The sequence below is a fragment of the Lampris incognitus genome, chromosome 9 (assembly GCF_029633865.1).
Source record: "Lampris incognitus isolate fLamInc1 chromosome 9, fLamInc1.hap2, whole genome shotgun sequence".
Taxonomy (NCBI): domain Eukaryota; kingdom Metazoa; phylum Chordata; class Actinopteri; order Lampriformes; family Lampridae; genus Lampris; species Lampris incognitus.
The window spans coordinates 24,049,403-24,077,064 of record NC_079219.1 but is presented as its reverse complement, the minus strand read 5'-3'; the positions used below and the strand labels follow the sequence as shown (position 1 = coordinate 24,077,064).

The following is a 27,662-nucleotide window of genomic DNA, read 5'->3' as shown; positions in this document are numbered from 1 at the left end:
GATTTTTTTAAAAGGAGCAGATCGGTTTAAACTGATTTTCACCCGGATGTTATGTCTCCACAGATTATTTTCACTGAAAAATACCGTAAAAATAAACACTGATAAATTCCCGGATTTTTTTTTTAATTAAAAACCGAAAAACGCTGAGCCTTGCATATAATTTACATCATGTTTATCCTCATCAAACCACTCAGTGACCCCTCGTGCCCTGTGGATGGGGGCATTGTCATCCTGGAAGACATCAGGATAGAAATGTCTCATCAGGGCATCTGAGTGGCATGGCGGTCTATCCTGTTGCCTACCAACACGGGGGTCGCTGGTTTGAATCCCCATGTTACCTCCGGCTTGGTCGGGCATCCCTACAGACACAATTGACCGTGTCTGTGGGTGGGAAGCCGGATGTGGGTATGTGTCCTGGTCACTGTACTAGCACTTCCTCTGGTCGGTCAGGGTGTCTGTTCGGGGGGGGATAGTGTGATACTCCCACGCGCTACGTCCCCCTGGTGAAACTCCTCACTGACTGGTGAAAAGAAGCAGCTGGCAACTCCACATGTATCGGAGGAGGCATGTGGTAGTCTGCAGCCCTCCCCGGATCGGCAGAGGGGGTGGAGCAGCGACCGGGACGGCTCAGAAAAGTGGGGTAATTGGCTGGATGCAATTGGGGAGAAAAGGAGGGGGAATCCAAAAGAAAAAAAAAGTCTCATCATAGGATAAAGGTGATCACTCAGAGTAACTTTGTATCGATTTGCAGTGACCCTTCCCTCTAAGGGGACAAGTGGACCCTAACCACGCCCCCACATCATAACAGAGCCCCCGGACTGCCTCACTGTAGGGGTCAAGCATTCAGGTTTTTCCTGAATGCTTGACCCCTACAGTCACCCATCTACATACATATTATAACTGCACAAAAAAAAAACAATTGCACACACCAACAGAGATGTAACACAGCCATACACATAAAAACTACACCAAAAAGATAGAAATACTAAATTTGCTGACCGTGTACATTTCCTGCGTGCTCTTTGCGGTATACTGCTGAGTCCTTCAGAAGGGGTTGCGAGAGAGACAGACAGACAGACAGACTGAGAGAGAAAATACACAATAGATATCTTGGGAAAACAGATGTGTCAGACCTGGGCCCTTGGCACTAGATTGGACATAGGACAGCTGTCCGTTATATAACAGCCTGGAGAGCATAAAGGTGTGTGTGGGGGGGGCAGAAGAGTCAAAAATAGCATCCAGTTCAGTATCTAAACCTGTGTGAAATACAATAAGAATCAATTCTACTGCCTATGACACCCATCCGCAAGTACAGTTTGAGGTAGTTCCTCAGCAGCACACCGCGCACAATATTTCAAGAGCATAAATACAATAACGGGCAGGGATCAAGAAGCTCATGAAGAGCAGTCAGTGGAGAATAGGTAGAAGAATGGTTGCACAGAGGTGGTAAACAACACTGTCTCTGAGAATACAACATTGACTTGAAGATGAAATATTGGCTTTCACCAAGTTGGATATGAACACTTTTGTTCGTTCACACATCATTCATACAGACGTTTGCACAAGTGTGGTATTTACTTATTTATTTATTCCCCCATTTTACTCCCCCAATTGTACCCAGCCAATTACCCCACTCTTCCGAGCCGTCCCGGTCGCTGCTCCATCCCCTCTGCTGATCCTGGGGAGGGCTGCAGACTATCGCATGCCTCCTCTCATACATGTGGAGTCGCCAGTCGCTTCTTTTCACCTGACAGTGAGGAGTTTCGCCAAGGGGACGTAGCGCGTGGGAGGATAACGCTATTCCACCCCCAGTTCCCACTCCCGCCTGAACAGGTGCCCCGACCGACCAGAGGAGGCACTAGTTCAGTGACCGGGAGACATACCCTCATCCGGTTTCCCAGGGATGCCCGACCAAGCCAGCGGTAACACAGGGATTCGAACCGGTGATCCGCATGGTGGTAGGCAACGGAATAGACCGCTACGCTACCCAGGTGCCCCTACAAGTGTGGTATTTATGATTAAAGTTTTCAGGAGTCAATTTTGTTTCCTGAGCATGTGTACATTTTCCATGCGGAAACATCTACATATATTTAGCTGCTCACGGTTGGTAAAATAAGACAATTTACATGTTAAATAAAATGTTAAGGCAAGTAGAAGAAGACTACTTAAAAAGTGTCAAAGAATAAGGTAACTGGAACTGAATACCTGAAGTAGTAGAAAATTATGAGCAGCCCAATAATTTCATAAAGTTTTGGGATTTGTGTATTTGAACGGATTTTCAGAACCAGCTGATAGATGCGAATTTGAGGAAAAAAAATGTAGGGCTATGATAGCAGCAAACGTGGCGTACTGCATGCCTATGGCTTTGCAATGGCTTCTTGCACCACGTGAGGACTCAGCTCATAGCGCACTTAGGACAGTGGAAATGTTTACGGACCAGCTGGATTTTTATTGCTTAGGCTAAAGAATGACTCCCAAGTCCGTTCTGTATACAGCAGCGTTATCGATCAATACCATGTCACACTTCTGAACCTGATATCAACCTATCGGCACAAAGAGCCACTGCCCTTTTGTGGCTCAACCTTATAAAATAACTTGTGCGGTAACCTTAAACTACCCCAGTACTACTTGTGTGTGTGTGTGTTAATGCATCTTGTGACTTTATTATATCACAACATCTACAAACTTGTCTTGACAATATTGCACTATGGTCCCAGACCACTTGCCATAGTACATAAGTTTTGTATTGTTATTCAGATTTAACAAGGGTTTAATTTTGTCATGCGGATATACCTGTAAATAATGTAATACCAGATACTAAAGGTTCCAGGAGTTGCCAGATGGTACTGATGAAAACAAATTGAACAACTCAGATCCCATAACGTCTCAGATTTATGCATTTAAAAACACAAGAACCAAGCTGGTTGAGCTGTTTTTGTTATTGTTTGAAGCCCTGATCCCCAAAAGACTTGACTCGCATGCAGTCCTCAGAAAACCCTCAACCGATCTCAGTCAACTACACCAACCGGGGGCATTTGAAAATGGCGGATGTCAGCATATACCTGCTGTGTGTCCATTACACTTCTAGTCAAAGTTAACTTGCTGGCTTTGATTTGTTGTTGTTTTCATATCATTTGAAATAGAGGTCGGGACTGAAGCACTTCTGTCTATGTCTTAACTTGTCTGTTTCGTTCCTCACACGGCTCCCTCCTATGTCTATTCATGTTCATCATAGTTCATCAAAGGAAGTGTAGACGTTTAACCCATCAGTCACTATTTCAACTCAATACTGAAAATGTTAACAAAATTACGCGTCTCAGCTGCTGTCACACCTCCTTTATGCTTTCTGCCTTTTGTGCATCTCTCTCTCTCCCTCCCTCTCTCTCCCCCAGGTGTTCTGTATTTGTTGGAGCATGATGAGGAGTATGTGTTCACGTTGCCCTGTGCCTATGCCCGCTCCATCCTCACTGTGCCCTGGGTGGAGCTGGGGGGAAAGGTCACCATCAGCTGTGCAAAGAGCGGTTACTCCGCTACAGTGACCTTCCACACCAAACCCTTCTACGGAGGGAAGATACACAGGTGAGAGTAAGCAAAGGACAAGTGTGTGTGTGTGTGTTGTCTATATTAGTGTATGTTTATTGAATCAAATAATGTTTATAATAATGTAGAGGGTTATGTATGTGACACTAAGGAGTATCCTGTATGCTCAATGGGTCAAATTACTTGCCATTGTCATTGTGTCAATGACACAACAGTGGTTGTGTCAGGAAGGGCATCTGACATAACATTTTGCCAAATCATTATGCGGATTGACAAGGCCGCCATCGGTGCTGTGCCCTCACAGGGTACTGATGGAAACTATCAAATCTGCTGTGGTGACCCCTGGGAAACAGGGAACAAGCCGAAAGAAGAAGAAGATTGTGTCAATGACAGTTCGAATGTGGCCAAACCACTTGTGATACATATCAGATACATTTAAGAATATTATTTGCCGGGGGGGGGGGGCATCCAGGTAGTGTAGCAGTCTATTCTGTTGCCTACCAACACAGGGATCACCAGTTCAAATCCCCGTGTTACCTCCGGCTTGGTTGGGCGTCTCTACAGACACAGTTGGCTGTGTCTGCGGGTGGGAAGTCGGATGTGGGTATGTGTCCTGGTCGCTGCACTAGCGCCTCCTCTGGTCAGTCAGGGCATCTGTTCAGGGGGGAGAGGGAACGGGGGGGGGGGGAATAGCATGATCCTCCCACGTGCTACGTCCCCCTGGCGAAACTCCTCACTGTCAGGTGAAAAGAAGCGGCTGGCGACTCTACATGTATCAGAGGAGGCATGTGGTAGCCTGCAGCCCTCCCCGGATCTGCAGAGGGGGTGGAGCAGAGACCGGAACGGCTTGGAAGAGTAGGGTAATTGGCCAAGTAAAATTGGGGACGAAATGGGGAAAAATCCGAACAAAAAAAAAGAAAGAATATTACTTGCTCTTATCAGAGGTGGACTGGGAATAAAAAGGAGTTATCTTACACCTTTGACCACATCTGTCCCCCACAACACACCATGCAGAATTTCTTTTTTTTTAAAATCACCATAAGTGTTAATTTTAGGAAAGGGGTTTTATATTTTCTCTTTCTTTCAGCACCATCTTTGCATTTGTTGGTCTGCTGCTTTTTTCCTGTTAATTTGTTTGGTGGCTGTTAAGACACAAACAACACCATTTATTTGTCACTGTCAGCTCAGCATACAAGAGAAAGCTAGTGAACAGAGGCACATCGTATCAACTTCCTGTCGCAGGAAGACGGACCAGTGGACCATGAATAGGAAGCTTTATGCAAATTGCATGAATGATGTATTCATCTTAACAAAAGCTACATTGACTCTTGTCAGAGTAACAGCGGAGGTGAAGCACAACCAGACGGGCACCATCGTGTGCAAGGCTCAGGGCGAATGGAATGGGACCCTGGAGTTCACCTACAGCAGCGGGGACACCAAAGTGATTGACACATCCAAACTGCCAATCATCAGGAAGAAGATCCAGCCCCTGGAGAAGCAGGGTCCTTATGAATCACGGTGAGTGGAGTCAAGTCAGTTGGAAGTTCAGGAACTAGATTTAGGTTTCTGCCTGCCATACTTCACTTAAGGCTTGTCTTTTCCAAACTGCTTTTATCCACAGTTTGATAAGTTGGTCTTTGACAGTAAATGACTTAAGTCCTTGCTTTAAAGCTGCCAGATCAAAGTAGCTAAATGAACACTTTTACAGGTTGGATCACATTTCTTTATTAAACTGAAAGTCTGGAAGAGGTACTTTGCAGCTGGATAGCTCAGTAGGTGAAAGCGCCACTTTCCCGTCAGGGGCTCAAACCCCGGTTGGGACGAGTCTCCAGTAAGAGTTCGTGATTAGACTCCTAATGCTATACAAGCCAGCTACCTCTCAGATGTAAAGCAATTTGGATAAAAGCGTCTGCTAGGGGCGTCCAGGTAGCGTGGAGGTCTCTTCCGTTGCCTACCAACATGGGGATTGCCAGTTCGAATCCCCATGTTACCTCTGGCTCGGTCGGGCGTCCCTACAGACACAATTGGCCGTGTCTGCGAGTGGGAAGCCGGATGTGGGTATGTGTCCTGGTCGCTGCACTAGCGCCTCCTCTGGTCGATCGGGGCGCCTGTTCAGCGGGGAGAGGGAACTAGCAGGAATAGCGTGATCCTCCCACGTGGTACTCCTCACTGTCAGGTGAAAAGAAGCGGCTGGCGACTCCACATGTATCGGAGGAGGCATGTGCACTGCAGCCCTCCCCGGATCGGCAGAGGGAGTGGAGCAGCAACCAGGACGGCTCGGAAGGGTGGGGTAATTGGCTGGGTACAATTGGTGAGACAAATGGGAAAAATCAAAAAAAGAAAAAGAAAAAAAAGAAGCGCCTGCTAAATGAAATTGTACTCTGTACCGATTCCAAGGTGTTGCGGTCACCCAGTAGATGGCATAGATTTACAACAGGTTTCCAGGATTATAGGACTGATCTAAACAGGACAGACTCGGTGACATGAAGACAAGTGTGGTGCGAAGGATTACCACAGCAGCGCCAGCAGCTCAGCAGATATCTCTCTTTCCTTTACGGCCATACCAACCCCATTTACACAGATCTTAACATGCGTTGTTGTGCGGGTACCGTCTTCATTTCATCTTGCCTCTCTAAAATACTCTTATTTTGTGCAATAACACTTAGACATGTACTAGGGCACATTTAGGCCAGTGTTTAAAATTTAAAATTTAAAAAAGATAGGATACAATAAAAAGTACAAAGGATTTAAATAGTGCTGTGACAAACACTTGTTTGTCACTTGCCCATCTTAGAAAAGATCAGTATAGCACTAAATCAGCTCCCCAAAAAAAATCTCATTTCTGACTAAGCTCCAACTTCAGATCTGAGCCTGAGTGTGTCTTGGAGTGTGTGTGGAGTAGATAAGAGTGTTTTTAATTCCTCAGATGGACCGTAAGAGAGAGGATGAGAGAGAGCCCTGTTCCAGGCCAAGCAAGATAGCCTGCTTTAGTCTGACATACTTACCTAAAAAAAAAAAACTCCTGTGTGTGTGTGCGTGTGTGTGTGTGTGTGTGTGTGTGTGTGTGTGTGTGTGTGTGTGTGTGTGTGTGTGTGTGTGTAACAGAGAGTGAGCTAAGAGGACAGGTTTTAAGCAGTGGTCTGGGTTGCATGTCCATGTCACTCCCCCATCTTCACATTTCACCCTTGCAGCCTTAACTTAATCTGTTGGGTTAGTTAACCATCATACATGAGCCCCCCCCCCCCTCCCCACGGAGAAAATATGGTTGGAAACCTTTCTTTTTTGTCCTTTGTTTGAATTTTCAATAAGGAATGAAAAAGAAAATCAGAATTGGTCACCATAAGACCAAAGTCAGGCAGCACGGTGGCGCAGTAGTTTGTGCGGTTGCCTCACAGCAAGAAGGTCTTGGGTTCGAGTCCCAGGGTAGTCCAACCTTGGTGGGTCATCCTGGGTCATCCTTTGTGTGGAGTTTGCATGTTCTCCCCGCATCTGCGTGGGTTTCCTCCTGGTGCGCTGGTTTCCTCCCACAGTCCAAAGAAATGCAGGTCAGGTGAATCGGCCATACTAAATTATCCCTAGGTGTGAATGTGTGTGTGTGTGTGTGTGTGTGGTGGCCTGTCCAGGGTGTGTCCCCACCTGCCGCCCAATGACTGCTTGGATAGGCCGCAGCATCCCTGTGACCCTGAGAGCAGGATAAGCAGTTTGGATAATGGATGGATGGATGAATGGATAAAAAACCAAACTCTCAATTTTTGCACCTGATGAAAGGAACATTGATGTGTTTTTCATCCGGCTTGCTCTTGCCTGTAAATTGAAGTTGGGATGTAATGAAAGATTGTCATGGTTGTAACTATTTTGAAGTGGCTTTCACAGTTGTGCTGTGGATTATATTTTATGGGGCAGTTACCTACAAGGTCTTCAGTATGCCGTGCCTGTGGTGAGGAGGACCAGACTGATTGTGAAGGTGCCCACTGACATCTGTAAATGAAATTGTAAAGTTAGCAACAAAAACTGCTGCGGGTAATCCCAGCAAAAACAGCACTACACTCCTATCTCTTCCTGCCTCGCCCTTATTTTTTCTTCTCATCCACACAAACAGCAGCATCGTATTTTCAGGTCTCTCTCCTTCAGCTCATCCTTCATCTTTCCATGTGATGGCTGATGTTTTGCTGCCCCTTGAACCAAGTGCAATGTTCATGTAATGAGGTGAAAAATGTACACGCCTGTGATTTGACCGAGGTGGTTTGGAAACATACAAGTGACCTGGTCTGGTGACAGAGGGAGTGTTTTAACATGTTCATCAGCTCCTGTAAGAAAACCATGCACAGTCGGGCATCACAGTGGCCCTGTGGTTAGCACTGTTGCCTCACAGCAAGAAGGTCCTGGGTTTGAACCCCAGGCCGTCCCAGGTCCTTTCTGTGTGGAGTTTGCATGTTCTCCCTGTGTCTGCGTGGGTTTCCTCTGGGTACTTCGGTTTCCACCCACGATCAAAAAGACATGCATGAGGGCATCCGGGTATCATAGCCCGCCTATTCCGTTGCCTACCAACACAGGGATCACTGGTTCGAATCTCTGTGTTACCTCCGGTTTGGTCAGGCGTCCCTACAGACACAATTGGCCATGTGCGAGGGTGGGAAGCCAGACGTCCTGGTTTCTGCACTAGCACCTTCTCTGGTTAGTCGGGGCACCTGTTCGGGGGGGGGACTGGAGGGAATAGCATGAGCCTCTCACACGCTACGTCCTCCTGGCAAAACGCCTCACTGTCAGGTGAAAAGAAGTGGCTGGCGACTCCACATGTATGGGAGGAGGCATGTGGTAGTCTGCAGCCCTCCCCAGATTGGCAGAGGGGGTGGAGCAGCGACCGGGGACGGCTCAAAAATGTGGGGAAATTGGTCGAGTACAATTGGGAAGAAAAAAGGAGGGGAAATACAACAAAAAAGATATGCATGTTAGGGTTAATACTCCTGCCTGTGCCCCTGAGCAAGGCAATGGAAGGAAGAACTGGAGTTGGTCCCCGAGCGCTGCAGCTGCCCACTGCTGCTATACAATAGGATGGGTTAAATGCAGAGAACTAATTCATTGTAAAAACACAATTTGTGGTAAGAATACAATGTCAAATAGAGTGGCTTTCGGCTTTCACATTCAATGAGAACCCCTGTGGAGGGTAGCACGATTTTTGGTAATAACACTGGTCTAAAGGACACTATATCGATCGGCTGGTATATATGTGATAGAAAAACTGATCAGGACGTTTATTCCTCTCAACACTACACAGATACAGGTTGCAGTAGCTGGGATATTGATGGATTAATGCCATTTTCATTATCCATTGCTTAATAAGGTGTGAGAAGGTGAATGAACTCATTAGATGAAAGGAGAAAGAGCGGTGAAACAGCGTTCAAGTTCTTTTAGAAAGCTGGATCCTTGGCGGGCATCGTCAGGCTACTACGGTGACATTGAAGATGATTTAAACACCTCCCATCTCTGCTGACAGCAGTACTGCCTCTTCCATCAGATCCCTCATCACATGGGTGATCTTTCACGAGGGGAAAGTCATTCGTTCAACCGGTGGCCATTTTCAGTAAAATCCATTCCTTAAAATGTCAGTAGGGTAATAAGTATTCATTAATGTGTTGCTCGTCACAGTGGGTTGAGAGGCTGAGGAAGAGTAGTGGTCCCCGAGTCGCAAAGTCCTGCCTGATGCATGATGGGTCAGATGAGGACAGGATGGTGTTAACTAGCAAACTAAAACCTCTGTCAGGAGCCTCTCACTTCTTACCTGGCCTGGCAAGATGGCTAAACCCGGACTTAAAGGTACAATATGTAAATTTATCTACTTAAGACATCCATGGGAATTGTGTAAATATTCGACTCAAAGTATTGCTTTGATTAGCATAAAAAGAATTATGTTACCCATTTATTTCCATGTTTTAAGACATATGACGGCCCTACAAAATCCATTATCCTGAATCCAAACACAACAGCAGGTCAATGCAAACCTTTGCATCCAACTCAAGTTGAATCCACCCAAACGAAGAAACTGGAACGGCTGCTAAGGTTTGCGTTCACCCGCTGCTGTGTTTGAATTCACATTTTGTAGTGCCGTCAAGTTTTTCAAACTATAAAAATTATATCTGTAGTTTTTTTTGGGGGGGGAGGTTCAGGGAAAGCAATACTTTCATATGTATACAATTCCCATGGATGTGGTATTTTTTATCTAATTGTTTAAGTAGATAAACTTACATATTATACTTTTAAAATACCTTCACCTTTACCTCAGCATGTCACTTTGAATATCTACATCTTTATTCAAGTACGTGTGTGTGTGTGTGTATGTTGTGTGTTGTGTGTTGTGTCATTGCTCCTACCCTGTTCTCCATTTTCATTTCTGCTATCCTCCATCTTACGGGTAAACACCTGCCTCAAGGAGTCAGAATCATGTACAGAACCGACGGACAACTCCTGAGCATCAACAGACTCAGGGCTAAAAGCAGAACCACCACCATATCCATCATGGAACTGCAGTATGCTGATGACAATGCCCTCTCGGCCCATTCAGAAGAGGACCTACAGTGCATTCTGGATGCTTTTGCCAAGGCATACAAGCAGCTTGGTCTGGCCCTTAACATAAAAAAAGACCCAGATCCTCCACCAGCTACCACCCAACACAAATAACCATGCTCCACCCCCAACTATCTCTGTTGAGAAAACCAGACTGGAAAATGTGGACTACTTTACGTATCTCGGAAGCCTCCTAACCTCCAAAGCTAACATTGATGAGGAAATACACCACCGCCTCAGTTGTGCCAGTGGGGTTTTCTCAAGACTGAGAAAAAGGGTCTGTGAAAACTACGACCTCCAGGCCAGGATGAAAATTCTGGTCTACAGAGTGTCAGTGTTGCCCACCCTACTGTATTGATCAGAATCCTGGACCACATATAGCAGGCACCTGAAGGCACTAGAGCAAATCATCAGAGGTGCCTCTGAAAAATCCTCAAGATCACCTGGGAAGATAGACGCACCAACACCACCATCCTGGAGGAGGCTAACATTGCCGCTATCACTGCCACCATCGCCCAACACCAGCTCAGATGGACTGGCCATGTCATCCGTATGCCTGATTCTCGCCTTCCAAAACAAGTCCTATACTCCCAGCTTCTCACAGGACAACATGCCCCGGGAGGTCAAAAGAAAAGTTATAAGGCTAACATCCAAGTGAACATCAAAAAATGCCACATAGATCCTATGACCTGGGAGGACACAGCAACCAACAGGGTGACCTGGAGAAAACTTGTCCGGGAAGGAGCTGCACTATATAATAACGATCTCCGCCATGCTGCGGAACACAAGCGCAGACTCAGAAAGGAGGGAGTTTCCACCAAAAAGGCCCAAACCAATCCCACGACTACCACCACCCACCCCTGCCCACACTGCACCAAAATATGTGGCTCCAGGATCGGGCTCTTCGCCCACCTGAAGACCCACAAGGACCAAGAAGGAGGACAGTCATACTCGACCCTGAGAGACCGCCAATGATAATGATGATCGTGTGTGTGTGTGTGTATGTGTGTGTGGACCAGGTTTTTCTACACTAATAGGGACCAAATGTCCCCATTAGGATAGAAAAACCTGAAACCACCTACCTGTGGGGACATTTTACGAATCCCCATGAGGAAAAGGGTTTATTTTAGGGTTAGGACTTGGTTTTAGGGTTAAGGTTAGGATGAGGGTTAAGGTTAGGCATGTAGTTATGATAGTTAAGGGCTAAGGAATTAATGTAGTCAATGAGGGGTCCCCAGAAGTATAGGGTGATGTGTGTGTGTGTGTGTGTGTGTGTGTGTGTGTGTGTGTGTGTGTGTGTGTGTGTGTGTGTGTTTGGTTGTTGGAGTGTACAGTTCCATCTTGTTGTATGCATCAAGATATTATCTGTACAGTATGTACAGCTATAGTACAATATATAATATATACACTGTGGAAAAACAAATCAGTATCAATACATGGATCGTTATATCACAAGATTTTGTTTTTGTCTGTAAAAAAGAGATCGAGTTTATCTTTCTAAGAAATTACTACCAGCACATGGTAGGAACCCCCCCCTCCCCGCCCCCTTTCTTTTTCAACCATAAATATCCCAAATTGACTTGTTCCGCTTTCCTGTCCAGGCGTCTTTGGCAGCACGTGACGGCATCGCTGAAGGCAGGAAATATGGACTCAGCCACGGAACATAAACACCGTCTGGAGGAACAGCAGCGTAGCGAGGGCAAACAGAGAGCTGCCACCAAGACACCGTGGAAACCCAAATACTTTGTCAAGGAGGTGAGGAAGAGAAGGGATACACACACACTTACACATGTGACAGTCTTAATCCCACGGAGATTAACATGGTACAAATACACCAGAAGTAGCAATAACTACATAAAATTTGAAGAAAAAAAACAAACATCTAGGGCATCCGGGTAGCGTAGTGGTCTATTTTGTTGCCTACCAACATGGGTACCACCGGTTTGAATCCCCGTGTTACCTCCGGCTTGGTCGATCATCCCCACAGACACAATTGGCTGTGTCTGCGGGTGGGAAACACCCTAGCGTCTCCTCTGGTCGGTCGGTCAGGGCGCCTGTTCGGGGGGAGGGGGAACAGCATGAACCTCCCACACGCTACGTCCCCCTGGCGAAACTCCTCACTGTCAGGTGAAAATAAGCGGCTGGCAACTCCACATGTATCGGAGGAGGCATGTGGTAGATTGGAGCCCTCCCCGGGATGGAGCAGAGACCGGGATGGCTCAGAAGATTGGGGTAAGTGGCCGGATACAATTGAGGACAAAAAAAAGGGGGGGGTGAAGAAGTAGCAATAACTACATAGAATTTGAAGAAAAAAAAAATCTAGTGAGTTGTTGGGAGAAGTTTTGTCCAGAGATACTGACTCATTAATGAATTATTTGGGTCAGGAAGTTGAGCAAGTTGGTTAATCCTCAGATACCAGTGCCGGTGATATTTTACTAACCTGTTATCTAAGCTTTTCGTGCTGGATAAACAGATTGAAGTAATGCCAAACGTGTGTGTGTGTGTGTGTGTGTGTGTGTGTGTGCGTCTCTCTCTCCAGGCTGAAGGTTGGGTGTACCACAACCCTCTATGGAAAACTCATTGACCAGGAGCTTTGCGTGCAGCTGTCCATTCCCATAGAGTCGCCATTGGGATCAGAGCAGGGTGCTAGCCGCCATTGGAAAGAAAGAGGAAGAAGATGTAATAAATCTGTCGTGGAGGTGAAAAATGAAGGAAAATCAGACTTACTCTGTGCCCATTAGATCTTCAAGCTAGAACGAGAAGGAGCCAAAGACTGGCGGGCAAATGAGCAATGAGTTTGTTGGCTCCTGTCCCGTTGGAAATGGGCGAATAGTGACGTGACCTCAGAGCGGTCATTTGGATGTACACTGGACAGAGATGGACTGAATGTAATGGGAAGTTTATTTTTTATATATATATATATAACCATGAAGAAGATATGAATATTGGAAAAACATACAGTATAAATGGTCTACTGCCCCTCTCACGTTGTATTTACTTGCACAATCTACCGAACAACAGTTTTGGTCACTTGAGCTTTTGCACAATCCACTGTATAAATTTGATTGAAAATAGCCTATGTACATTAAAAACTGTTTATACTGTCTGTCTCTACCGTATGTCCACGTATATTTGGAAAAAATGAACGAGTGAATGATTCCATTTCAAAAATAACTTTTTGTGGATTATGTAGTGAGCAATACAGAATGTGGCCAGATGGTTTTTGTTTGGCCGTAAGCTGCTAACCTGCTTGTTTTATCGGTGATGGTACTCGTCAACATTTAATGTGCAAGAGAAATTTTTCGGGAAATGATTTTATACCCGTGGCTTCAGTCTTTTGGGATCGGAAAGGCTCCCTTCACAGAGGTAGTTGTCTGTATATTATAAGTAATAATCTTGTATATTATACCTGACACCTGCATTTTCACCAAACAGACTTTCACCTGCTGCCATAGCATAGGTCACGCGTGTGAATGGGATGTGTGTTTGTTTGCCTTATGTGAAACCGATGAGCACTGATGAACACTTTTAGACTGGATGGCAGGGAGGTTGGCATTGCAACTATATTAGTGAGGATGGGTGAGTCGGACACAGGCCTGGTGTCTCCAAACCATCTGAAGAGGCGGGTTCAGGATTGTCTGTACGGTTCACAGCGATGCTAAACCCAACTATAAAATATTGTTAAGTCGTAGAATTATCCTAAAGGTGCACTTGTTTAAGTCATGCTTCTCTTTTTTTTTCTTTTTTTTTTTAACCAGCCATTTTAATATGTGAGTAGTAGCTAGTGCAATGCTGAATCAAGTGCCCTGCCTCAGTTACCATATTTTCCACAATGGATGGATAAGACTCTAGTCTCATGAAAACATCTCGGCACTGAGAAAATCTTTGTGCTGTTTGGACTCGTCAGAGCAAACCATGTTGGTACAGAGGTGATTTGGAAAATCCATTTTGCCAGATCATATTGGAGCCCGAGTCAGCTCTCCTCAGCTCTTATATTTTTCTGTTAGAGTTTCATTTGTGATGTGATTCTCTCCGGTTGGCGGCACAGCAGTTTCCCTGTGGAGATTTGATCAAACAAATGACCAGCGAAACACCTTATCCTGTCCATCTGGCCATGTAGAGAACAAACCTATGCAACACTTGACTGTAGAAGGTAGTCTCCAGATAGAGGGGAATTCAAAAGACCTGTATTTGTTTGAAATAAAGATCTACTATGATTATTTCACATCATCTCCTTGCCTGTTCTTCCTGGGTATTTGGTTGACCGCCGTGTAATTGAGGTCAGCCAAAATGGAGTGAACGCAGTCGCCTGTTATGTAATATGTGCTTCATATGACTTTTAGTGTGGCGTTAAGGACAGGAGAGGTGGCAAAAAGAGGGATGGTATTGTGATTTTAAGGTACATGTCTATAGGCTGCTGATCCATGCCCAGAACAAAAGAGGCATAATACTACAGAAGTCAGCTACTGGGCTTGGTACGGTTACAGATGTTCTTTCATCCTTCAGATGATTACTACATGAATGTGTGGTTGTTTACATAAGAAAAAATATAAATGCATGATCTCGAGGGTTTGTTCTGTCTGTCTCTGAAACAAGGCTGCACCACTGTGAAGGTGCTGCCATCTGCTGATCAGAACAAAACAGCCTTGGTTTAATGAAGATGAGACAAGACGAACTCCATGGGGCCAATTAGTGGTTGTGTCAGGAAGGGCATCCGACGTAAAATTTTGCCAAATCAGTATGCAGATTGACAAGACCATACTGGAATAGTCGAGGCTCCATGCCAGATCAGTCAAGGCCTGAGTTGACATTGACCGCCATGCCGAAAGAAGAGTAATAATAATAACGGGAAGTTCCCAAAAAGAATGAAAGATGCAGACATGGACCGACAAAAGACACACCAGTGGCTGAGGAGCACCGGACTGAAAGCAGAGACGGCGGGCCTGATAATCGCTGTACAAGACCAGCACCTGGCAACCAGATCCTATCACCATCGCATCATCAAAGATGGAACAGACCCAAAACGCAAAATCTGTGGAATATACGAAGAAACCATCAACCACATTGTCTCAGGCTGCCCAGAACTGGCATAGACTGAGTACATATACAGGCACAAGGCAGCAGCATACCTGCACTGGAAGATCTGCAGGAGTTACAAGATCAAGATGACTGAGAAGTCGTACGAACATCAGCCAAAAACGGTCACTGAGAACAATGATTACATTACATTACATTACATTAGTCATTTAGCCGACGCTTTTATCCAAAGCGACTTACAATAAGTGCATTTAATGTAGGAAATCAGGAGAACTACTAGTCATCAGAGGTCATAAGTGCATGATGTCATCATCCTCTGGGACGTGCCCATCCACACTGACAGAGAGATAAAAGTCAACAAGCCCGACATCGTTATCAAGGACAGGAAGGAAACGAGGTGCATGCTCATCAACATGGACATACCATCCGAAAAAACACCTCAGCGAAAGTCACAGAGAAGCTGACCAAGTACAAATACCTGGAGATTGAAATCAACAGGATGTGGGGTATGAAGACCGAAACAACACCAGTGGTCATCAGAGCGCTAGGACTCATGACGAAGGGAATGGAAAAGTTCACCAACCATATCCCAGGCAACATCAACATCCACACAGTCCAGAAGATCGCCCTACTCGGAACAGCCCACACATTACGACGAGTTCTGCCAATCAAGTGACATCTGCGCTGTAGTGCCTCAGGTCCATAGTTTGGACCCGGCTCTACAGGATGTAAAACAGGAAACACGAAAAAATAACAATAATAATAATATGCGGATCAACAAGACCATACCGGATCAGTCGAGGCTCCATACCGGATTGGTCAGGGCCCGAGTTAACAAGGGCCGCCATTGGTGCTTTGCCCTAACAGGGTACCGATAGAAACTATAAAATCCGCTGTGGTGACCTCTGAGAAACAGGGAATAAGCTGAAAGAAGAAGACATAAACTTAAACAGAGTAAACAAAACTAAAACGGAGTAAAAAAAACAAGAGTAAACTAAATCAAAACATTAAATAAAACTAAAATGTGTAAGCTAAATCAAAACAGTAAACTAAATCAAAATAGGGTAAACAAAACTAAAGCAGAGTAAACAAAACTAAAACAGAGTAAACTAAATCAAAACAGAGTAAACAAAACTAAAGCAGAGTAAACAAAACTAAAACAGTAAACTAAAACAGAGTGTTGCGACAGGTATGAGCACAGGTTCATGAATACTGGGATGGTATCCAGTGCTTTACCTGTGCCCCCATCCATAGGGTTAGTGGTTGTGTCAGGAAGGGCATCCGACGTAACAATTTGCCAAATCAGTATGCGGATTGACAAGACCATACCGGAACAGTCGAGGCTCCATACCAGATCAGTCAAGGCCCGGGTTGACAGCGACCGCCATTGGTGCTGTGCCCTCACAGGATACTAATGAAAACTATAAAATCCACTGTGCCGACCCCTGAGAAACAGGGAACAAGCTGAAATAATAATAATAATGATAATAATAATAATAATATGCAGATTGACAAGACCATACCGGATTAGTCGAGGATCCATACTGGTTTGGTTAAGGCCTGGGTTAACAACGACCGCCATTGGTGCTGTGCCCTCACAGGGTACCAATGGAAACTATAAAATCTGCTGTGGCAACTTCTGAGAAACAGGGAATAAGACAAAAGAAGAAGACGAAGAAGACAAGATGAACTTGGACTAACAATATTAGATCATCACACAAGCATTGGTCTCTTTTAAAAACGGTTTAGTCAATCTTGATGATGATGAAGATGATGACCACTTGAACTGCTAGTTTTACATAATAAGTTGTATACTAAACTGCTTGAATGTTGTTGTTTTTATTATTATTGCTCTTTCTGTACTACCCACAGACAGAGGTTTGTATTATTCTCGAGGGGAATTTATGAGAGGTCTCGATAATTGATCAGGAAGACCATCCTGACAATACCTGCCTCTTTTCGGCAGCTTATTTTAGCCCCATTCATCTTTTAAAGCAAAAAGATATCCTCTGAATAAAAAAAGAAAACTGCAAAAACAATATTAAAAAATTATTACATAAGACTGCTGCCCCACTGTCAGATTGTTCACTTGTCCAACATAAAGGCTCATGTTGTACCCTGTGCAAAAAATGAGCAGCCATTAAGTTCTAACAGTATAGAAACTATAAGATGAGTGTAAAAGCTGTAACTCGAAGGTTGGTTTATCTGGATTTTGGTGCAAAACCTGGAGGCGTCTGCAAGAAAGCTGAAGATGAAGAGGAATTTCACCTTTCAGCACGACAATGACCCAAAGCATAAATCCACATCAACAAAGGAACAGCTGCACCTAAAGAAGATCAACGTTTTGGAAAGGCCCAGCCAGAGCCCAGACCTGAATCCAATAAAAAAATCTGTGGGGTGACCTGAAGAGGCCTGTGCACAGGAGATGGCCTCACAATCTGACGGATCTACAACGTTTTTGCAAGGAAGAGTGGGAAAATATTGCCAAGTCAAGATGTGCCAAGCTGACTGACTCTTGCCCAAAATGACTGAGTGCTGTAATAAAATCAAAAGGTGCTTCAATAAATTATTAGTTTAGCGATGCAACTTATGCAACCAGGTTATTGTATTTTATTATTTTTTCCCTAAAAGGATTGTTTATTTTTCATTTGAATTTTATGGGTTGCAATTTCACATTAAGGGTGGAAAAATTCTGTCATGATTTATCTTGGTTTCATTTTTTTACATCACAAAAACCTGCCATTTTAACAGGGGTGTGCATAGTTTTTATATCCACTGTATATGTCCAAGCTCCTTGGACAGGTCAAGATTGTTGCTAGAGAAGAAATGGGTAGACTCAATGCAAGTCCAAATGGTGGAGAGAAAAACAGACTGTGGTTTGAGATAAGACAGCTGTTTACAGTACCTGGCCCACTTGGAGACGGTCTCTTCTTGCAATTTCATTAACATTACTGGGGAGATGTCAGAGGAGCAGGCGATGATGACAAAACCTGGAAAAGTTTGATGGCTTTCGTAATCTGGACGTGAGTGATGTGCTGTGAGTGAACTTAAACATAGACCAGTCATAACAAACACAATTTTCATCCAGAATGGAGACTCATCTTAAGTGCACATGGTAACAGTGCACCTCGGAACAAATGTTGACAAATTGACCTTTTCCCCATTTGTTTTGTCAGACCTGAGGCCATATGATCAGGTAAAGGGATTGGAGGAGATTTTAAGGGATTATCGCTGGGCATTCAGTTGGATCAGAAGGCAAAGGAAGCTGACTCATACACCTTTTTAAAGCCAAAATCCGGGTTCTTTTCTAATCTGTAACTCCCTCTGGCAATAAAATCTACAAAGACCAGCAGCAATTGTAGCTCGTATGCTGTCAGCTCAGCAGTAAACAGTTCTCACCCTTGAAAAATAGCATCCTTGGACTAAAACTAACACAGTCTAATGTATTACAAGCTACATCAAACTATATGGGAACACTGTTATAATGTAATATTGACTGTAAGTTGATGAATTACTTGTTCAACAGAAGCATCACCAGTCATTATCCCTGTTTGAGGAGGAGTCTGTTCGCCGCAGCACCAGAGTTTATCCTACTTTGGAAAATAATTTGTCTTAATGTTAAAAATCAATAGGCTTATTTTTATATAATGTATGATTACTTTTTACTAACCAAGAATCAGATGCTGGATTATAATGGTAACTATTGCAGGCAATCAGTTATTTTTTTATTAGACATGTAAGAACTGTGGAAATAATGGTGTAAACATAGCAGAATGCACCTTCTTGTATACTGTCAATACCACTAGATGGCAGTCTGTGCAACAGGCCATATTAGGCCACACTGGCTAAAAGGATTGAGACACGATTAGATTCTGGAAACCAAAACAATATCTTGATAAGAAAATAATGGTGTATAGTGAGATGTGATCTGGAATTAAAGGTGTGGTCTAAGGTTAGGCTCCACAATAGGTGGGGTTAAGTTACAGTATAAAAGTGCATTGGACAGGTCACTTCAGTTGCTCCTAGGACCAGCTCGGTTTTATTGATGTAACTTTTTGTGTGCCAATACAATAAATGTACTTACATCAGACTTGAAGGCATTGGGCATTGAGTGATTGACTTTGAACATTGTGCTGAGAAGAAATTCTCCCATACTACCTGGTCAAAAACGACTTTGGAGGACCTGTGGACTTTGCATGACATGAATCCATTCACAACTCTTAACAAGTTTCTCCCACATAACAGAGAAGGGTAAGGATGAGGAGCCGAAGTGGATCCTGTTAATAAGCTCTATCGGAAATGCAGCTGTGGCCATCAGGTGGCTGCGAAACCTACAGTTAATGATTAAAGACCGTAGACACCTTAGAGAAACTGAAGACAGTGAATTAAAACTCAAGGTTTGACCTTCACTGCTTTGCATGGACCGAACACTTCCTGTAATGCCCGGTGGTCTGTGTTTAATGTGCATAATTTATGTCTCTTTATGGCAGTAACCTTTTTAATAATGCATTAATAGGTTGGGTTTTTACCCCCCCACACACACACAATATATAAAGAGCAGTGCGATCTTTAGTTTGAAGATTTTGCACTGAGTTGGTTTATAATATTGAGGAATTGTAAATCTTTCAGCGCAGCACCCCTTGAGCTACATAGTAAATAGTCAAATATTTCAAAGTGATCCTGGCTCCAAACTAACCAGTAGATAAAGACCTTGAACATAGCAAACTATGAGTAATGTGCTTGTAGAAAATAGAGCTATGACTTGGCTTTGATGGACGTAAACCCTAAAAAGGTTTATTATCATGTGACAAAATGGTACCGAAAGTAGAGTTAGGATTACAGTTGTGTACGCTGCACAATGTAAAAGGTACAGTTTTACATGATAAAGTAAATGTACTGTGTCCAATCTTACAAAGTAGACACACAGATTATGGACATCGCTGTAATTCAATCTCTTTATTCAAAAATGCATCTTTCTTTCTCTTGCCAGCATCTAGATCATTACAATTGATGGAAGAAACCTTGACTTAGAAAATCAAAATAAAATCCGTACAATTTGAGAAAAGACGTGACGCCCGTCTCGGCCAACACAGCCTCCTTCGTCCACGTGATGAAATGCACTCAAAAGTCTCAGTTGAGCTCAGGAAACAGCGATATGATATTCTGATGGTTGGGCTGATAAGGCCAATACAATCCTCTTTAGCTGGACTTACTTATGTAAGCATTCCCCTGACAACACCTCCACGACAGGATCAAAGCAGGCTCACACAAGTCGGATATGTGAAAGTTGTATTTCACAGGAGAAACTGAATAAGGCAAGAAAAAAATAGTGAAAAGGTCATTTCTGGGAAGGAACAAGTTACACTCAAATTATAACGGATCAGCCGTGTAACAAGGTACAGTTTGATGTGAGCCGTCAATTATATGACAAACACGTGCTCCGAATGGGTGGAGATGTAATCTAGGAACAAAGAAACAAGATGCTCGACAGTATCGGCTCTAATTGATTTGAGTGTAAGGCCCCTTTAGAAACCTCTGTTAAAACACATCCCATCCCTTGGGAAAAGAAAGCAGCTGCTGCTGAACAACAATGGCGAGGGTCAATGACGTAAATGTATTCCGTGATGACAACAGGAGCAGATAATGTGCAGTAGTTGTAATCCTGCAATCAGGTTTACGTATCACATATCTGTAACATGGGGGGGGCTTCATAACACCAAATAGGATATGGAGGCAGAGTGACTGAACAAAGATCAACACTGGAGAGAATGGCAGCAGGTGCTTTGTAAAGGCTTCTCAGCTGGTTGTGCACCAAGGAGCCCTACAGAAGGGGGGCGCTTTCCTCATTGCTTTCAAAAGGAAAGGAAAGAAAGGCCTTGATGCACTTCCAACAGCGGTGAGAGTTGATTTTTTTTTCCTGGAGAGCTAAGCACCCTGGGTAATGAAAGCTTAATAGCAATACCACTTTAGCAAAAATGGGTGTTACACTTTTAAATTGGGCTCAGCTGTCATTACAGAAGCACACACCATGTATGCTAAGGAACAAAAAAATAATACAAAAAACAAACAGGAGAAGCTTGGTGGACCCAGGCCTTTTTGTGTCGAGGTTACTTAATCACACCCAGCTTCAACAAACCAGGAGGTTTAGTGAAATTAAAACTCCACACCTTTAACACAACTGAAATGAAATCGTTTGTAGAAAGAAAAAAACCCTCTGAATTTACTGTCTTGTTGAAATAAACACACCATATTTTATTAGCTTTTTGAGCATTAACGCTCTCCGCTTTTATTTAAAAGTTTAAAATTCTCGCCCTGAAAACCAGAAATAAAAATTCCATGGGATGTATTGGGTGACGTTGGGTCCAGTTTCCAGTATTGCTGGACTGATTTAAATGCCCCGCTGTGCTGTGGTGCACACTGAGATGAACTGAGCTAGACTGTGAGCAACATACTTGTGCCCCTGTTCTGATCAAGGTCTATAAATTATTCAGATCAAGCCAGAGATGATGAAACAACAAAAATGGTTTGACTATAATGATAAAAAAAAACGTAAAAATGGGACTAGCACTAGAATTATTTTTGGAAAACTACGATGTCAGTTGAGATGTCTACCTTCACAAATCAAAATCAAAATTCACAGACCAACATTATTCATATACCTTGATTCTTGGCCTTGTTTCCTAAAAGCACCTTAATTACAAGATATTTTTCCTCAGTAATTTGCCACGGGGATAAAATGCTTTTGGGAAACCCAGTCCTGCGCCATTTTGAGGCCTGTCCAATTCATTTCAACAATGCAGACAGGACTATCGCACGCAGAACGAAGCTGAGCATTCCCTGCCATTTCAACATGGCCTTATGTATACAGCGCTACAGGGCTTTTACCTTTATCTGCACAGTGCAACACAATGGGCGCTCTTGAACCAAATCTCCGGTGGAAAGACAACTAATCCCCCCCTCACTTTCCTTCTATGCCTCATATCAATCAGCAGCACATTCAAGTACAAAAAGAAATGAGAGTCAAAGGTCATAGTTCCTCAGGTTAAAACCAACATTGGGAAGATCTCAGACTAGCCGGCATCTCCCCCTCCTCCTCATTGAGTCAAAGGCTGGTTGGGGTTCAATGCAATCTCCTGTTTCCTAAGTGGCGGTGGTTTTCCAACCCGGACCTCAGGCAAGAGCGCTTGGGGTGACATGCGTCAGGAGAACCTCTGGTGTTTTGCACTCATCTTAACTGGTGGACTGACGTTGCTGCTTGTTGCTGTTGTTGAAAGTTTTTATTTGATGTACAATTTTTCCTCTCTCTCTTTGCCGTGTGCCTCTGTTGGTGTGGGACGTCCTATAAAGATTTCTTGGTCAGTTTCTTGCCTTTCTTGAGGGCAAGCTTATTCTTGACATAGCCACGCTTCCTCTTGGCAGTCTGGAGAGTTAAATATAGAACAAAAAATGGCTCAAACAGATGTCAAGTGAGATTCTGGCCCATTTCGCTAGACAATTACAAAGTGCTAAATGGGGCACGTCACTAAGGTTTACTGTCACATTTCATTAAGGTCATATCTAAATCAGAACAGACTACGATACATTATTATTTTTTTCCCCAGTTGTACCCGTCCAATTACCCCACTCTTCCAAGCCGTCCCGGTCACTGCTCCATCCCCTCTGCCGATCCGGGGAGGGTTGCAGACTACCACATGCCTCCTCCGATACATGTGGAGTCACCAGCCACTTCTTTTCACCTGACAGTGAGGAGTTTCGCCAGGGGGACGTAGTGCGTGGGAGGATCACGCTCTTCCCCACAGCCCCCCCCCCCCATCCCGAACAGGCACCATGACTAATCAGAGGAGGCTAGTGCAGCAACCAGAGCACATACCCACATCTGGCTTCCCACCCACAGACACGGCCAATTGTGTCTGTAGGGACGCTCAATCAAGCCAGAGGTAACACAGAGATTCGACCTGGTGATCCCCGTGTTAGTAGGCAACGGAATAGACTGCTATAATACATTATTTTTAATGTATTTTTTAATCCAGATGGTGTTGGCCCTGAAAAGGCACTTACAAAAAGTGATATTTGTTAACCAACATTTAAATACGACAGAGCCAAGTTAGACTAGGCACGATCCCTCAGTCCAGGATGATCTCAGCTTACCTTTTTGGAGGTGTACTTCTGCTTGGTGGTGTCTGTGTATCGAAGGTTGTGCTTGGCATGGTCTCTATTCTCCAGCTTCTTGACCTTGTAGATCCTGACCAGCCAGTGCTCTGAAGTGAAGGCTTCTTCCAGGTGTCTCAGCTTAATGTCCTTGTTGCCAATCTCAGCGTTGCGTGTCCGGTCAAAACCCGGTGGAGTTCGGAAGTCCAGCTTCAGGAGAGAGGGGAATGCGTTGATGAAACGATACTGAGCTCAGAAAAACTGTTTATCCATAAAAAGTCTATGGAACAAAACTGAAAATTACTCTTAAATGAATCAAAATGAGTTGGACATCTTTGAAAACAATTAATTCGGTTATTTGTGATCAATAGCCTGTGTTTTGTACATCACCGTAAAACATAAATATTGTACTAATTCCTAAATAAAAACCTATACCTGCATCTCCCCAAAGCGGTAATAAGACATCTTGTACATAAGGCAGTTGAGTAGTGTGGGGGAGCCAGCTTTATCCACTCTGAACTCTCCCTGGGGAGTAAAGTAGTCACTTTCCTGGGTGGGACAGAATAAAGTGAAAGGCAGATGGTGGGGTAAATGAGTGGAGTGGTACTTGTGACACAGTGATGAACAACTCCATTTTACTCTGCAGTCGTGCCACTTAAAAGGACATTCATCTGTAGGGAGTAATTTTCATCGCACAAGCTCAGAGAGCACTTCAACATTCGGATGTAGGGAAATTTGGCACAGACACCTGCAAAGTTAATATATAACAAAAAAGTGATGTTCATCTTTTTAAAATATGCATTTTTCTTAAAGGAGCAACAGCATATTTCAATAAAGTTCAATAAATAATAATAATAAATAAATATTATATATATATATATATATATATATATATATATATATATAAGTTTGCCACAAAAAATAAGTTCAATAATAAGGTAAGCAATAAATAAATGAATTAGTTCAATAAAATTCAATAAAGTGAATCAAAAACAGTGCTTTGGATTTTCTTAGTTATCGGGTGGATAAACTCATTATAATGCACTTCTGAGTCTTAGTTAAAGCGCCAAGAGTGAAATGGTGATCTCGAACACAGCCGCAGCATTGTGAAACTGAACATTACTTGTTCTGTGCAGAACATGTGATGTTCTGTGGTTATCCCCACGTACTTCTTCTACACGACTCTGTGCTCAATGTACTCTCTTGTTCTCTATCTAGGTCATCAACGTACATCTTTACTTAAGAGTACACCCAAATGAACTATGTCTTAGCTATTTGCCATGTATACCAGGTTTGCACATAAAAACCTGACACTATGTCAGCCTTTGTCACCAACTTGCTGGAAACAACTTACATATTGCTGCCGTATGTAGCACTACAGTGTATAAAATCTTTATCTTTTACTGTGGGGAAAAAAGCATCGGCAGTTGTCTCTGTGAATATTGTTGCCTAAAATGTTTTCTCTTGACAATAATTATCACAAGTTGGCAGTTATCTTAGGAAACATCATCAGTGAGTGTTTGCTTTTGTCAAGACTGTCTTTTTAAAAACATGACTTATTAGACACAGATAGGCCAAGAGGACAGCTACTGCACTATGATTTACATGAGAATAGTGACAAGCAGAAATGCCCTAGCCTTGACTCATGTAGCGAGTATATCAAATTGGCACCCTTTTCTACCCTAACCCCAGCCCTGATTCCAAGTGTATGATAGCTCTCTCACTCTGATGTCTTTGGGGTGCTCTCCTTCTGCGATTCGCACCATCCAAAGGAACTTGTTGATGTCATCACCCGAGTAGCCAATCACACCTCCAAAGATGATGAGGACATAGTCAACATCCAGGGACCTCATTATTTCATAGGCTGCACTCTCATTAGATGACATAGCTTTGCCCACCTGTGGGAAACAGAAAAAAAAAATTAGAAGATAGCGTTTAATATAGAAGAACTCTGTCATACTTAAAAGGACTTTAAATGTGTAGCCAGAACACGGCAGACCTACAACACATACACATGTGCAGTGCAAAGCGCTATCCTCATGTAAATACTATTTACTTAAGAATCAAAGTTGGGGCTGTGAAATAATAATAACCATATAAAATTTGACAGGAAAAGTCCAAAGTGGGAGTAGGTGTAGCATAATGATATGAAATGCATCCACTCGGGGGTGCTAAAGGCTAGGGCTCAAAATCAAAATTCAATCTCAAAAGCAATGGAAAAGAACCTCTTCTTTCCACTGTTTCACTATGAAACAAGACTGCATGACATCAGAAAAACAATTCAAAAATAAAATAATGGCAGCTCATGTTTATAGTCATCACAAAAGAATGTATTTATGTGGGGGCCCATGTAAAGGACATGCCACAAAAAAAGGAGGAGGGTTTCAGAGGAGCACCATAACATCCGAGATCATTCCTGTCACATTGTTGTTGGGCTTTTTTCCCCCCTTTTTCTCCCCCAATTGTACCTGGCCAATTACCCCACTCTTCGCTGCTCCACCCCCTCTGTCAATACAGAGAGGGCTGCAGATTACCACATGGCTCCTCCAATACATGTGCAGTCGCCAGCCACTTCTTTTCACCTGACAGCAAGGAGTTTTACCAGGGGGACATAGAGCATGGGAGGATCACGCTATTCCCCTAGCTCCCCCTCCCCTCCGAACAGGAGCCCCGACCGACCAGAGGAGGAGCTAGTGCAGCAACCAGGACACAGCCATATCCAGCTTCCCACCCAAGGACACGGCCAATTGTGTCTGTATGGACGCCCGACCAAGCTAGAGATAACACAGGGATTGGAACCCGCGATCCCTGTGTTGGTAGGCAATGGAGTAGACCGCTACGCTACCCGGATGCCCCCCATTCCTGTCACACTGTTGTATGATCTTATAGTGGAGGCAGTTGAATTTCATAGTAAGGTGCTTTTGGGATATTTCACATATCACACACCCATTTGGTGTCTCAAGACTATTTTTGCCCAAGTTTTGCCTTTCATACATCATTCAGTGGGGTAAGGTGATCAAAACATTAGGGGGCTTCATGCAAACTCAGCTCTCATGCAGTAAAATGAGCACGATAGTCTCATTGTGGATTAAGTTACACTAACAGAGGATGGTTTTTTTTTTATTATTATTTCTCTTGCTGGTTATGATCCGTACTAAAAGGCTTTGGATCAGAATGAGTGATCTGTGGGCCAATGCTGCTGGGACACAGGCCAGGGCCTGATCAACCCTGGCTGGGTCACCTGAGCGAGGGTGTATGACGTTTAAAGACCCGAAACACCCGAGGACCTCAGGAAACATCACTGATGATGTGTCCCAGTGCATCCTAGGATGCATCTTCGAGTCTACCATATGACGGTTCTCACCAGTGCTATATGACTGTTGTTCCATGTATTATTGTCTACCAGCGTGGTTCTGTTGGCCATTCCTGCTATCTGATAGCCGTAGTCCCACCAAGACATGACCCTGGCGTGCTCGTCTGTGTTCTGTCTCAGCCAATAGTAGGCCTCCCTGAAGTCATCCAGGATGTTACGGGAACTGGAGGGAAAAAGGAAGGAAGCCACAAAGAAAGCAGATAAGAAACTGAACTGTTGGAATTCCCCCTGAACAGGTAGAATGATTTACGTTCGTTTGAATGTGGGCGCTTGTGTTGCGGTATTATTCCCACCCATCATGGTTGTATGAGGCTAGCACCACACTGGGACTGGAGTAAGCGTTGCTGGTGACCCAGGTGCAGTGAACAGCAAACATCATCAGCAGCATCAACATCAGCATGGTGACTATAGACTTGATGTTGGGCCCCAGGCCTTCCTCTGCCTTCTCCTGCTCCGAGACGTGTTTACGTACCTTACCGGCCTGTGGAGGTAGGGCACAAAGCCCGAGGGCACAGAAGACAGTATCAAAACAAAGACATACACTGAAATGAGAAGTTAGATCTTCTGAATTAAATGAGCAGTTGCTCCATCAGAAAGCTCTTAACTATTAACATTGAGAGGATTCTCCATCTGTGTAAAGACACAGCATGGTTTAAGTTGCTGGAGAGAGAGGTATTCACAACAGACTTCAGGGATAAAGGTCAGTTTTCTATCATCTACTGAAAGAAACTGTTGGTGTCATTGCCTCAACTGCAAGAGCTCTCAATTGCAAAATGTGTCTCTTAGTTTGCTCTACAACCACTTTAAGGCTTCACAATGTTGGAAAAAACTCACACTGCGGTATTATTTTTTTTCTGCGATATATATTGCAATATGAAAAAATACAGGAATATTCACCAGATGGCTTGAATATCCCTATTTGGAAAGAATAATCGTTCTAGAATGATTTTAGTGATTTTGTAGTGGAGTGCATTGGCATAGAAAATAAAAATAATTTAAAAAA

General features: G+C 43.8%; 2 protein-coding genes across 2 annotated transcripts in view; one reads left to right on the top strand and one right to left on the bottom strand.

Annotated features, from left to right (window-relative positions):
• The window catches only part of LOC130118497 (oxysterol-binding protein-related protein 10-like), a 133,306-nt gene extending 120,467 nt beyond the window's left edge, over positions 1-12,839 (top strand). Inside the window, exons 13-16 of the mRNA XM_056286950.1 lie at positions 3,393-3,579; positions 4,876-5,058; positions 11,703-11,856; positions 12,641-12,839. Of these exons, the coding sequence (XP_056142925.1) occupies positions 3,393-3,579; positions 4,876-5,058; positions 11,703-11,856; positions 12,641-12,685 (569 nt within the window). The 3' untranslated portion in view covers positions 12,686-12,839. The remainder of the gene's footprint in view (positions 1-3,392; positions 3,580-4,875; positions 5,059-11,702; positions 11,857-12,640) is intronic.
• Positions 12,840-20,079: 7,240 nt separating this feature from the next.
• LOC130117541 (dolichyl-diphosphooligosaccharide--protein glycosyltransferase subunit STT3B-like) overlaps positions 20,080-27,662 on the bottom strand; it is an 87,200-nt gene continuing 79,617 nt past the window's right edge. Inside the window, exons 11-16 of the mRNA XM_056285643.1 lie at positions 26,953-27,140; positions 26,651-26,822; positions 25,011-25,184; positions 23,722-23,835; positions 23,287-23,496; positions 20,080-22,558 (exon numbers count right to left, since the gene is read on the bottom strand). Coding sequence (XP_056141618.1) covers positions 22,478-22,558; positions 23,287-23,496; positions 23,722-23,835; positions 25,011-25,184; positions 26,651-26,822; positions 26,953-27,140 — 939 coding nt within the window. The 3' untranslated portion in view covers positions 20,080-22,477. The remainder of the gene's footprint in view (positions 22,559-23,286; positions 23,497-23,721; positions 23,836-25,010; positions 25,185-26,650; positions 26,823-26,952; positions 27,141-27,662) is intronic.